Consider the following 14,662-nt stretch of genomic DNA (forward strand, 5'->3'; position numbering starts at 1 on the left):
TGATTGGGCTTTCCCATCTGGCAACCCTGGATCCGAAGGCTTTTAAGACAGTCTTCAAGAAAACATAGTAACAAAAGGCGATTTAGATGTTCACTGGCTATCTTATAGCAAGCCGTTACATGTAGCTTTTTGAGCAGTGTCACTGCAACATCAAGTTATTAATTATGGATCTGCAAGGTCGCTGTGCTCAAGAAATGACTGAAGGGAAAAAGTGCCGTGATTTTTAGTGAACCAGTTGGAACCCAATATAAAACTTGCTGACACTTATGTACAGTACCACCCCCTTATCCATAGCAGAATGTGTCACTTAAAATGCAATGCTTCCCACAAATGGAATCCACGTTTTCATCTTAAGAGCTTTTAATCATACATAGAAATCTTGTTTGACAGTACCATTCATTGAGAATGTTTTAGCAGTATGTATATTTAGTGTATAGAACACGATGTCTTGTTTATACTTTTTTTCCCATTATTTTTAGATAAAGCATCGAGAAATACACCAGAGAAAGAGCAAAGAGTACGTGACTAGTAACACCTCAGACTACATTAGTTTAACACCTTAATAGGCGACATTTATTGGTGGTTTATGTACCTGGTGCATCCTGAGAGGGCCTTCCCTCCCCCATATTTACTTTAACTTCAAAATGTCTGCATGAAGAAAAATAACGGTGATATTAGCGCAGTGATGAACAGGCTATGACATAGACCCTCTGGTGGTCCGCTATGACAACTTTCAGGCGGCCTTTTAAATGTGAGGGAAAAACAATTACACCGCCGAACAGATAAGAGAGCGTGGGTGGGGACATGAATGCAATCGAGTGCCACATTACAGGCGTAAAAATCTTGATCGCATCCACAGACACTGCCGTACATCCATCAGCTGACCCGAACATCCATTTATCGCAAAACGAAACAAGAAAAAGCTCCGTGCTGTTTGTGCTATCTGAAAAGCGCCACAACAACAATTCCAACCAGCTCAAGTTCCGAAGCAAAGAAAATACAAAACTTTTACACGACAGGAGGGCAGAACAGATAATTGGCCTACGATTCCCAGAAGCGATAATTTTTCAGTACATCCATTCCTTTTAAGAGCAAATAGGAAACGTCGACGCGTGGCTTTTGGCTGGTCGGCGTCGCGGGCACGGAACTGCGTCGCTTATCTCCTCTTTAAAACTTTGTAAGCTGCTTCTGAGCGCTTCTTCCAGAGCTTGTTAATGATGGAAGCTGCTGCGGTTTTGGCGTCGTAGCATCCGGCGGGCGCCCTCGCGCGCCCCGAGACGGAGACGTGTGTTTGTGTATGTGCGTGCGGCGTTAAGGCTGTGAGGGAGGAGGCTGCGCTCCGGCGGCTTGCTGCGACATGGCCGCCGGAGAGGACATGGACTGGACCATGGGCTGGGCAGGTGGGGGCAGTGGGGGCTGAGGCTGTAGGGCCCCTGAGTGTGTGTTGGGGGACGGCGGGGGCGTTGGACGTTTGAATTTGTCAGGGCTGGTGCTTCTCCTTGGCGAAGGCCTCTGTAGGGAAAAAAAAAAGTCATGTCACATTCAGTAGAATGCAGCAGCAAACAAAAATGTAATACTTTAACTGGCTACAGTGATCCTTTTTTTCCTGGTGAAAAGTGAAAAATAATAAGTGAAAAACGGCGAAGTGGGGGGGTGGTTGGGGGAAGTGAGTTCAATATATTTATTCAAATTTAGCATCGGAACGATTTATATATATGTATATATATTAGGGCTGTCAAAATTATCGTGTTAACGGGCGGTAATTAATTTTTTAAATTAATCACGTTAAAATATTTGACCCAATTAACGCACATGCCCCACTCAAACATTGAAATGACAGCACAGTGAAATGCGTACTTGTGTTTTTTGGAGTTTTGTCGCCCTCTGTTGGCGCTTGGGTGCGACACCCACCCTCAGCACCCATGAGCATTGTTTAAGTAATTATTGGCATCAACAATGGCGGGCTACTAGTTTATTTTTTGACTGAAAATTTTACAATTTTTATTAAAACGAAAATATTAAGAGGGGTTTTAATATAAAATTTCTATAACTTCTACTAACATTTATCTTTTAAGAACTACAATTCTTTCAATCCATGGATCGCTTTAACAGAATGTTAAAAATGGTAGTGCCATCTTGTTGACTTGTTATAATAAACAAATACAGTACTAGTGTACCGTATGTTGATATATATCCATCTTGTCTCATCTTTCCATTCCAACAATAATTTACAGAAAAATATGGCATATTTTATAGGTGGTTTGAATTGCGATTAATTTTTAAGCTGTAATTAACTCGGTTAAAAATTTTAATCGTTTGACACCCCTAATATATATACATATATATATATATATATATATATATATACAAATAACAAGTTTTCCCTACTCCCCCCCCCCCAAAGCATAAAAAGAAATAAAAAACATTTTATGTATATACAGAGGATATTTAAATGGTTTTTAAGCACTTCAAATGTAATAAAGGTGATAATTAGTTTTAAACATGCTACTGCCCCACTGTATTATTTTTAAACAAGGATACCATAGAAAAATGCTTGTTTTTATTAAATGCTTCATTGAGTGATTCCACTCAAATCAGCTCACGCTGCTCACTTACACACAATGAGTTGCCACAGCAAATGTTTAACAAGCTAAACGATGATTAACAGATGCAGCGCCTTGAAGTTTCGGCTTCCAAGCTTCCCATGCAAGATCAAACCTTAACGCCTGTCAATCATCGGAAACTTTAACAAGCAACTCCAGTGCACCCGCCTGACCAAGAAAAGCAGCAGGAGAGAGAGAATGTGAGACTACGGGATCGGATGGGGATAGCGCTATGAAATACCGCATTTAGTTATTTTTTAATTAAAAAAAAAAAAAAAAAAAGTTCGCGATGGACGGAGGGTGGAAAGTTTGAAGCGCAAAGTAGCAAGGGGTCACTGCATATACATTTTAAAATGTATTTTGAATATGTTGATGAAATTAGCTTTACAATTATAAAAAAGCACATTTTCAAAATACCTCTTGTATTAAAATGGTTTGACTTGTGGAGAAATTATTTCACTAAAGAAGAAAAAGTTCCTATATAACAAAATTATTCAAAAAAATGAACACTTTTGTGCAGATGTGCCTGCGCACAGCCATTTTTAGCTTACCGTTACAGAGTGGGAGGTGCTTCCGTGGACGTGCAGGGCGGGGGTGTTGTAGTGGGAGATGGCGGCTCTGGACAGAGTGGCCGGTGGGGTGAAGCCGACTGTGTGGCTGCCATACGAAAGACCTGTGGTAACGGGATATACAAGTGGGTCACTCATACTTAAAAACATTTACACCATTACACAATTTTATACATCAATTCCTGCAGTGAAATCGTGGTGATTTTCCACACCTCGAGTTTGTTTAATAATAATATACTGCAAGGATGAAAATCATAGAAAAAAAAAAAAAAAAACAGTACAAGGTAGGAGCATTATCTATCATAGACTTCATTATATATTGACATGACAGTTTTATGTCCATATCTATATAGAATTCAGGGATTTAAGCATTTATCCACAAGAATTTTCAACATAAAAAGCTCTTTGTCAGTGTTTCCACTGTCAGCTTAGACGGAGAGAGGCCCCCTATTAATCGGCCCCACGCCCCGTCAATATATTATGAAGTCTATGCATCTACATAAAATAACATGTTCAAACAATACAAGTAATTATTAGCCATTTTAGCGCCAAGGAACTATTTGGTAGTAAATTGAAGTGTTTCATGTTATGATGTTAGAACCTCTGCTGGCAAAGTGTGGCCAAAGAACAATGTTGAAATGAATTGTTGAGCATCCTGCACTACTTGTCAAAGGCAATCAAACCTTTTGGAAGGCTTACTTGGTGCTTTTTGGAATTCATGGCATATACAGTAAATAAGATGAAATGAATATATAAACATTCTATTTATGTTGCTTTTAATGAAGTTAGCCAGATCTGTTGTTTGCATGAGTGCTAGATGCTGGGAAACCCTGAGCGAGAAGTTCTACTTTGATTGCCGAGAAATAAAATATTTATGCTTCTTTCTTCCGGTCCAAAGATGAGCTCAAACATAAAACTGTAGGTCAACAAGGCCAGCATGATGAAATTTAATAATCATAAACACCAATGTTATGTAAGTGACTTTATGATGTTGATTTGGATGTGCTGCTGCCAGGATTTTTTTTTTGATGGCTTCAAGCGAAGTTCATTTAGGGCAGTTCTCTTTGACAACATGTTGTTTACTGCTCTCTGATCGCTTGGACAGTGGCCATCACACCAGGCACATACCAGGGGATATAGGGCGACTGGAACTAGGGGAGGGGGTGTATGGAATAGGGCTGGACACCGTCCTCGCTCGCAGCCCCTGTGCAGACATCTCGTTGAAGTACCTGATAAAGCAAGACAAAATAAAAAGGGATTTTAGTAGGTAACAGGAGAACTCTCATAATGATTATCTTACTATGTGAGGTCATTAACAGTTTTATGAGTGGCATACTGTTACATAATAGGAGTTTTGTAAAAAAAAAAAAAAAAAAAAAATCACAACAAAGACAGGCTTGACGTACACTACATGATTTAAGTTCTGACATTTTGTTATCAAGTTATGCAATTCATATAAGCAACACTTCTGTAGAAATAGTGTGTGAATGCTGAACAGTCAAATATATTTGATATCCCACACTAATAGTGAACACTAAACACGACTGATAATTTTAGCGCTCAATGTGTTTGATGCGTGTTATTGCGTTATTTGCATATTTGTGATAATTAAGAAGTAGTAATTGTCACATTATACTGTTTGACAACTTTTGAGCCATCATAATTACTGTGCTACTACCCACACTATATTGTTGCAAGATTCTGCATCACTTGCATAATAGTCATTGCTTAGTACTAAAACACTAATGGCATTCCTTAGATTGCTTAATGGCTCTCAGATTTTGTGTTATACATCTGTATAATACTAGAGTGAGACAAATTCATTGTATACTTCTTACATACTTGGGCAAAAATAGGATTCTGATCTGTGAAAAAACGTGGAACACAAGTTAACATGTAAAATATCTTTCTGGAAATCAAGCCATCCCTTCTTTTTACCGCTTAGCCTCAGTAAATATGGACATTCTTGGATCGTTCGTTATACTAGCTCGGCCTATGGCCTCCAAATGCTTGGTTGTTTTAAGTTCCTCAAAAAAACTCATTAACCAACAACAGCGGAAGCACCGTACACGGTAGATCTGGCTGGAATGATTAGAATGGCACCACAAATTTTTCAATTTGAGGCAGGTTGAAATCATCATTGACATAATTTAAGAATCTGTGAATGCAGGTTGTTTTATGCAAATGTGTCATGGAAATCGTCAAAATAATTCGATGTGTCGATAAGCAAGAAAGAGGAGCTTCGGTCTTGGAATTGTAGCCTCACATTTTATTTGAGTCCGTGAGGGCAACAGTGCAACACTAAAGAGTTGAACGCTACATTCTAGGGGCTTGTCTCATGTAAAGCACCTGCCGCCTGATGTTCGACAACTTCATTTGTACCATCGACTGCTTTCAAAACACTTATTTGGGCACGTACCGCTCATCGTCCATCTCCAGGCTGGACTCGCTCTCTGACAACTGTCTGCACAGTGCCTCTCGACGCTCCATCTCCCTCTGGAGCTTTCTCTGCAGCCTGACGTTCTCCTCCCTCATGTGTCGTTCCTCCTCGATGTACTGCGCACGCTTTTCTGTGTCTGTGTTGGGACAAACATTTTTTTATGACAGAATGCACTCATCACCATAAATTTAACAGTGGGTCAATTCCCCCTTCCAGTAGTAAAGGTAACTAAAATTTCTATTTCCTTATCAATACACTACTTCCTTCTACTTATGGTTGGGCTAAGCACTCCTCCTAGTGGTCAAAAAGAACCAGACCGATGGATTTCAGTAATGTCTCAGTGGCTCAGGCTAATTACACTCAATTAGGTAATTAAAACGTAAAAGTAATACCACTGACTATGCACTTAAAAGCCAAACAAAAATGAACATGTATCTAATGGTCCATTAGACGTTCGTCATTGGAGTAACAGGTGTGTATAGTAATGTTTGACAAAACAATATTTTTAATGATTTTTTTCCCTGAGAAATATGAGCTATTAAAAAAAAAAGAAAAAAAGACATAAGAAAAGACATAGATAAGTTGCACTGGATTTTAGGTCAATTTTTAGAGAAAAATGCACTGTATTTTGCCCGCCTTTTGTCGTCAAGTAACTCAAACCCAGTCACTCCAGTAGGCATGTGCCGATTACCTGTTTCAAGGTATACCGTGGTATGAAAACGTCAAGGTTTCAAAACCGCAAAAATGTTCCGTCATACCGTCCCTAAGGTATTAGCTTATTTTATGTCCCAAAAATGCATGGAGAAATCCCTCGCTTGAACCTGTAAGGCTCAACCCTCCCCCACCAGTTGTTGCTCAGTGTCAGTGAGTCAGCTGTGCGACACGATGGGTGGAGGAGGTTACACTTAAGCGCAACAATGGCCACTTCGCCAGCTTTTCTTCAACATCTGCAGCTTTTTACTAACGGTTTTGGACAATACTCAACTCACCGATGGTCCCGTTAGCTTAGTTGTAGCGGTTTCCTATTCTCCGCATTCGCTCCCAGATGTGGTTACTAGTTTTTAGTGCACAATTTGTCATCCATCGAGACTCTAAAGGTCTGGTATTTTTTAGCCGCCGTACTCATTTAGTCAAGAAAACCTTTAAGCATACCTACCAGTTGCCTACTGGCTAATGTTGCAGCTCAGAAAAAAAATCCAAATGACCGAAAAATGCGCTCCTCAACTTGCTCCACATGTCTGCAGCAAACTGGCTAAAGGAATAGTGGACATTTACACTTTTCAGTCAGAATTTAAAAAAGGGGGAAATTTACTGGTTGCACAGGTGCAAATGGATGAGAAATATAGTGGCATTAACTCAAATTTTAACGGCAAGATCAAGTGAATCAGATCAAGTACGTAAGGAGCCCTGCTGCTTTCCCTCTCCCCGCAAGCCGTTTACTCCATAAGTTGGGGTAACACCAAACTGATTTGCAAGCTCATGGGTCAGTGTCCACATCTCAGCCGGTCTCGTTGCGAGTTATCGGCAGATGCGAATATTTGGTTTTAACTCAGCTTGAACGTGTCACGACACTATCGTCTTACACTACGAGACAGGATCGTGAGAGTTTCGCAATTTTCATACATGTACGTCTGCCCCATCAAAGCATACTCCTGTTCGGCTTGTGCGATGAGTAGAAAAGGCCACTTACGCTGCAGTTCGGTGGTTCGGAGGCTTTTCTTAAGCCTCTCCACCTCATTCTTCAGAAAACGGATATGCCGCATCATGTTCTCAGGGGAGTCAATCTCCATGGAGACGTCCCGCGGGGATGGAGGGGCTGACACGGGCTGGTCCAACTTCTCCTGCAAGATCCTGTTAAATAAGTAGTCATCAAGAAGAAGAAAAATAGATGTCACTAAAGATTTATTTCGCATTTCAACATACACACGGACCTTTTCTCTGCCTCCAGCTTGTCCATCCGCTTCCACAGTCTGTTGACGAGGGCTTCTTGTTCTTGCTCTAATGTGTTTTCGAGGTCGATCTTCTCACGCCTCAACTGTAGGAGGCGGACAAACAAAACCATTCAGAAAAGTGTATGGCACATTCAAGGTCTATGTGCTTATACGTTCTGATGTGCACTCAACTGAGGACATGGTGAGCGCCTACCCCCCAAAAGGGGCTTTTAAACATTTGCCAGCTAGTTTGTGTATTTTTTCCAACCATTCAACACAAGAATAAATGACAAGGAGAGCAAATAGTTACCGGAGAAAATTTATTTTATATTTATTCTTATAGTAGTTGTTCTTTGCGTCTTCTGTCAGTCTTAACCACTTCAGACCTAAACATGCTGCTGAAGGACATGACCCGTTCGCATCTTTAAACCAATAAATACACTGGATTTAGTTGCTATTGCCACTTCTGGGAGATGATGGGATGAAACTTTACCCATCGAAATCAAATTTGGTTTGGTACGCACTCTTTGCTATTTTTGGCTCTTTAAAAATGGCTGGCCACACACGACTTTAAAAAGGATAACTAATGTAAAGTGCTCATTTCTCATTAAAAACACATTATAAAAATAACCAATATAAGCATGAAACATCCCTGACCAAAAAAACTGCACTTTGCTCTAGTGTTTGAGTGAAAATCTGCGCAGATATTTTTATTTTTGCCCAGCAGAAAAAATGCAGGTCTGAAGGGGTTAATGTGGAACCATGCTACTTCTCACAGTTCAGTCATGCTGTGGGTGGATACATGGTTTTGCGTGTTGTGTGCCGTCTTGGTAATCTGCTGTACACGAAAATAGTGCAAAAGCAGTTAGTACACATGTCAATGTTTACTTGACATTGACACACATGTCAATGTTTACTTGACATTGACACACATGTCAATGTTTACTTGACATGTGTGGAGTCACATCACTCAATTGTGGGTGTGTGTGGGATCACATCTCGAAGGGATTGTAGCAAAATGGCGACAAAATTGTATATTATCCTGCAAAAAAATGTGTTCTTCCAGAAAACCTATTTTGTAACACAAGTGAATGTCCTTTTTCCAGTTACTTCAACTTTCATTTTTGGGAACTATGCATATCACGAAAGCATGACCCAGACACAAGAGTCATGAGTGACAGGAAAAATCCAATGACCTCATAAAATAAATTCTGAGGCGCAGATTTGACCTGGAAATGATTCACAGAAATCCTGTCCAAGAAGCATCCTGTCTGGGGAAAAAACAAACAACACTGAACGCTGACCTCCACCTGAAATGTAAATACCTGCTCCAAAGTCAATTGCTTGGAGATGGTCTCGTTCTCCATCTTTTTGATCTTCTTCATGAGCTTGTTGACCTGGAACTCCTGCTCTTGCTCCAGGTGCTGCTCCAGTTCAGCCTTCTCATGCTGGAGCTGAGATGGAAAAAAAAAAAAGAGAAAGTGAGCAGGGCGGGCGAGCAGAAGAACACAAAAGGGTGACGGACAATGAGTCACTCGTCAACTATTTGAAAACGAGAGTGTGATCACTACATTCGCTAAACGGGTAGCAAAACAAGATGGAGTTGATATGGCAAATGGCTGATGTGGCACCCATGGTAACCAGTCACCACATTTGGCAGATAAACCAGACAAACACGGATGACAGATTACATAAACAATTACTCATCATCCTAGGAAAACTGCACAATTATTCATGGCAAATGACTGGTGAAACAGCTAGGAATGTCTGAGATAGTGGCACAGAGATGACAGAAGGCAGAGTGCTACCAAATAACCGACAGATGGGAGGAGAGTCATCAGAGAGTTTAGAAGCCGCAATGATGTCATCGTGAGCCAGTTGAGCAAATTTTAAATACAGCTGATGATAATACACTGGCTTCTTTGAGCTTGTATGCACAAGGATGACCCAGACGGATGATGTCAAACACCGGCCACATTGGTGGGATTTACACTGCGTTGGTTCAAGTGACACAATTTGAATATGCATCATGGTATTGGAAATAGAAAACAAACCTGTAGCTTTAACACTAGCAAGTCATTACTTCAATTTGATTGTGATTGCTGCTTGATGGCGATCAAAGTATTATAATTCGGGATTGTATTGCAGTCAACTTTAAACCGCATTGGTTCAAGGGGAGTCTGAGTATGGTGCAGTCATCCCAATGGAGCTCAAAATGGCTGCCGGGCGGCTCTGGAAAAAAGCCAACCTCAATGTCAACATGAGAGAGTCTGAGAATGACAAGTATCATGTAAGGTTGTGTATGCATATGCATCTTTCAGGGTAACTCCACAGCTCGGCACGTCGGAGGACACCCGCCAATCTTAGATTTGTTGGAATTTAGAAACAACCTTGGCCGCCGGAAAAAAAAAATACTTGGAATACATTTAGCCCATATTATTCAGTCATTATCTGTACTGTTGAACCTTGTTCCATATTAAATGGTATGAAAATAAGTCAACTATATGTACTCCTCATTCCCTCCATCACTCATAATAGGCGGAGAATTTAGAGAAGTGGACAGAGGAAGGACTGCTGAAAGCAAATCAGCAAAGTGTTTATAAAAAAATAAAAAGTTGACCATACTATGCTTAACGTAAGGGTGACCATGGGTGGACAATGTAGATAAATCATGAATGTTAAATTTTGTTAAGATGACATGCAGTAGTTGCAAGGGGAGAAAACTGAATGCCTGAAGGACGAGTCCCCTAACAATGGGAGTCAAAATAGGCTACTTGGCAATAGTGTACTAACCAATGTTTCAATGTGCGTTTTTTTTTTAAACTTCTGAGAGAGCAATCATTTTAATTGTCATTAAGTTAAATCTTGCATGAAGGTGGTTTGAATAATAAAGCTTAGAACGGCCTTTCAGACAAACATTTTGAGTCAGATTCTTTATTTTAGAACTTCAGTGTTAGCTACCTTGTAACTCAATTCCAAAGCCCCCTTCACCTTTTCAGTCTGGACCTTAACTCCAACAAAAGTGAGCAAAACTCTGAACTGTGTAGGCCTACTTACTTGCATGAGCTTCCTGGAGAGCTCATTGGTGAGAAACTCTTCCTCTTTCTCATAGTTCACAGCCAGGGTCTCCTTCTCTTTCTGGAGGGCTTGGATCTTCTTAAACAAGGTGTTGCTGATGAACTCTTCCTCTTGTTCCGCTCTGGCTTGCTGCAGGACACAACCGCATCGAAAGCGAGTTAACAAAGTGGAAAAGTGGGTTCTTAAAAGACTGAATTTACATAGTCAATTGTAATGCCCTCTTTGGTCATAATTTTTAAATGTCCATGTTTATTTTGTGACAGATGTCAAATAAGGGTTGTTTAAACTGACGGAACGAAACAACCTGCATGAGCCAAAATCACTTAAATAACTTTACTAGGGTGAACACCGAGCACTGATAACTCAGAAATAAATTATAACACTGCTAAAGTTAAACTCTAGTGTGCCTGGGTTGACTAATTTTTTTGCATCAAAGTATATATGAATCCAGGCAATTATAAATATTTAGGAGTGCCACTGTCAACTGGTGGCACAGTTCTCCTACTTTTTTGGCTGGTCTTATTCCCTCAGCAAATGGCCAACTTTGAATGATATTCAATGACGTCAAGGTTGCTTTGATTGGCTATACCCTATCTGTGTGTAAAGGTAAAATGAAATTGTGTCATTTAACCCGATCGTATATCTTATAGTGCTTATACAGGAGTTAAATTTCTAGACAATTTGGAGTCTTTAATCTAACATGCATAGTTTGTGGAATTTCTCAGAAAAAAACCTACACGAGTAAAGGGTAAACTGCAAACGCCATACAGAAAGACCTGTGAGCCATATTTAAAACCACTCATCCAACAACCAGTCTCTTAAACTGTGCCAAACCAGTCAAAGATCACTGCTTTCTTAGGGTGGAGTTGCAAAACAGAACGGTGGCCACAATGTTTTAATGCTAAGTTGGTGATTCACTATTGTTTTTTTTACATTGGCATCCAAAACGGAAAGAGAATTTCCCCTAATGGTTCCTGAGTTATTACAGTAATGTGAGGCTCGAAAAGGATGGAGGCAGCTAACATTTCAGCATGTTGATACGTATCACATGCAGACAAATTAATAATCATGGGATGCATTTATATAAAGTGGAATGTGAGCATCAAGACTGAGGAGACATCCAGGCTGAACCTTACTTCGGCCCGGAGAAAGGGCACTGGGTGCAGCTCAACTGGCCGAAACATGAGCCTCGCTCTCAGCTTAGCTGGACCAAGTTTGGCCTACATACGGCTGACTAACTGATATGGCATCAGTTACCCACCTCACCAATGCTGCAAATAATTGAATTTTCAGCTCGGCATTGAGGCTTTTTCCCTTCAACATAGCGAGAACCAGTGTTCTTTTTGGAAGCCCATTTGTTTTTCGTCGATAGTATTCTAGACGAAAATATTTATTAGTCTTGGTCATATTTTAGTCATTTCAAAATGTGTTCGTCTAGTTTTAGTCGACAATTACTCAAAATGTTTTAAGTCGGTAAATTTCAAATGTTTTACTCCCAAAATAAATAAGGTTTCCAACAATTTCATATAATCATATTGTCTACAAGGACATTGTCGTCTTCGTGATGATAACACACAATTAGCAGGGATACAGTACTTTTATTTTTCTTCAATTAATTAAACCCACCGGAAAGTCACGAATTATGTAAAAAAACAAAAAATGTCCAAAAGTTTAAGATGACATTCGCCACGCTAAATGCTAATGCAACACGAATTCTATGCTAATTCTATGCTAATAAAGTTAAATTTAGTGCGTGATGATCACTCAGCACAGACCATTAAAGGCTAAAGAAAAATGGCAAATTCTCTCTAGCCAAGATAAGAAAAATATTTTTGTTTCAAAATGAGCACGTCTGGAGCCTGGAGAGGACACGGGTGAGTGTGTGTGTGTGTGTGTGTGGGGGGGGGGTTCACAGCACTGCTACAATGTAGGCTAACTAAACATTTAATAAAATGTCACAAATTGTAAACATGACGGGAACTATGGCACATTTTCATCTCGTTCTCGACAAACGAAAACTGGCATTTGTCTTGTTATGCTTTGACCTCCCAAGACATGTTGGTAAGAACACCTTTCATGTACGTGGGTGGCGAATATTCATTAGCTATTTTTATATCCACCGCTGATTGGCGGTCACTTAATAAGCTACACTTCTGATTGCTCAATATGAGTAGCTACGGACCCATTGGTTTTTCACTGTTTAACTGATTAAAAACTAATGTAAATCATTCATTCTGCCCAAACTCATAGTTGGCTCTTGTCATGTTGCTCAGACCTTGATGATGGTTCAAACTTTCTATGGCTTCCAAGTCTAGTTTCATAAATGTATCAAACTACAAATCAATCTTATTGTGCAATAGCAGCAATATTATTTCTTGCGTTTCCTTCTTCAGGTCCTAACCTCAGATACGCGCAATCAATATATGTACACTAGTCTAAAAATGTATTCCAACAGTTTCTTCCCTCTGGCAATTAACTTTTAATAGTTGACTTAATAATTCTACGGTGGCACTTTGCCAATATTTTGTACATCTGTTTAAAAATATTACCATATTTACCACACGCAATACTGGAGCACTTCAAACAGTCAAGAACTTTTCATTATTTGCACTTTTTTTGTTATTGCGTAACAATAATTACAACACTTCTTGTGACTTTCTATTGCATAACAAATGATTTGCACAGTTGTTTTTATATCATAAATACTGCACTACTCTTTAGTGTATACTGTTGAACAACTCTGCATCACTAGCACAGGTTTGCAGTACTTATGTACTATGCTAAATGGCCATGACGTTTTGCTATAGTGTGTGACTTGGTGTTAAAAAACTTGAGTGGCTTGAAAGTAATGGAGACAAATTCAATGTGTGATTCTAACATACTTGGCTAATAAAGATTTTGCAAGTTTGAACTAAAAAAAAAAAAAAAAAAAAGTCAAATCTAGAATTCCCACCTCTATTTTGATTTTACGCCTTTTCGCGGGTTTTAATGATTCATGAAAATATATATTTCTATTACTTAAAGGTTGTCTTCCAAATCTCTGACAATGCTGGTTCCTGTAAATGAATTACTTCAAAATCATAACCCCCCCAAAACAGCTCACGACGCCTTGCCAGTGACCTCTTGGGGTATCAAGGTTTGTTTGGACACCATAGTCACTGGGCTAGGATTAGCCTATATTAGCTGAGGGGGGAAATAAAGCAAGAAAACAAAGGCAAAGTGGCTGCCCGTAGCCGGCCAAGCCAACGTTAGCACGCACGCTACGTTAGCCTAGCAACATGGCCAATTAGCTAACACAACAGGAGAATAAAAACGCGCGTGACACGCATTACACGTGGAATGTGTTCAATTAGGATGCAATGAAATTACGCCACGTGAGGGTAAATGACAAAAAGCCCACGTCGCGGCGCGGCTTTAATGTATGGTCGTCCGCGAGCTACGCGGCTAAAGCTACTCACAATAGTGACGCTAGCTTTGCGCAGGTCCCGATTCTCCTCCTGCAGCGCTTTGCACTTGAGTTTGAACGTCTCCAGCTCGATTTTCAGAACTTTGTTTTCCTGCTGCAGCGAGGCCAGTCGGTTGGTGAGCTCCTCCAGGCGAAACTGAGAGATCACGATACTCGGCTTGCCCGAGTTGGAGGCGCAGGTCGACATCGGAGTGGCCGAGCTGCTGCCCGCGCCGTCGGTGTCACTCTCGCTCGCGCTGTCCGCCATGTCGACTGTGAACAGGGGAGGGGAGAGGATATCAGAGGAGAGGTGAGGAGGAGAACTCGGCGCAGAAGAAGACGAGCGGTGCTCCGACACCGTTCTGCCCCTGCGCTGTGTCACCTTGCTGGAGCGCCGTGCTCTGGGCAGCGCCCCGGCGTGGCAGTCTGCAGAAGCGCAGCAAGTCTAGGGAAACTCTCGTTGACTTCCACGCGTCATAAAGGCAGAGAGAGCAAAGTAGGTCTACAAGAAAGTATTTCATTCAAGGGCGTAGGTTTGCATAGGAACGGTCGGGACATAACACTACCAACTTTTCAGGATGCTCAAATTGTCCTCA

The 14,662-nt window shown here is 40.6% G+C and overlaps 1 protein-coding gene across 1 annotated transcript; it reads right to left on the bottom strand.

Moving 5' to 3' along the window:
• Positions 1-342: 342 nt before the first annotated feature.
• Positions 343-14,451, bottom strand: LOC130923036 (coiled-coil domain-containing protein 6-like). The gene is made up of 9 exons (XM_057848416.1): positions 14,080-14,451; positions 10,601-10,750; positions 8,869-8,997; positions 7,544-7,647; positions 7,303-7,463; positions 5,592-5,748; positions 4,301-4,401; positions 3,155-3,276; positions 343-1,512 (listed from the first exon to the last, which is right to left on the bottom strand). Exons 1-9 carry the CDS (start codon positions 14,332-14,334, stop codon positions 1,312-1,314), a joined length of 1,380 nt encoding a protein of 459 aa, XP_057704399.1. The 5' UTR covers positions 14,335-14,451; the 3' UTR covers positions 343-1,311.
• Positions 14,452-14,662: the final 211 nt, after the last annotated feature.

This window comes from Corythoichthys intestinalis, chromosome 10 (assembly GCF_030265065.1).
Source record: "Corythoichthys intestinalis isolate RoL2023-P3 chromosome 10, ASM3026506v1, whole genome shotgun sequence".
NCBI lineage: Eukaryota > Metazoa > Chordata > Actinopteri > Syngnathiformes > Syngnathidae > Corythoichthys > Corythoichthys intestinalis.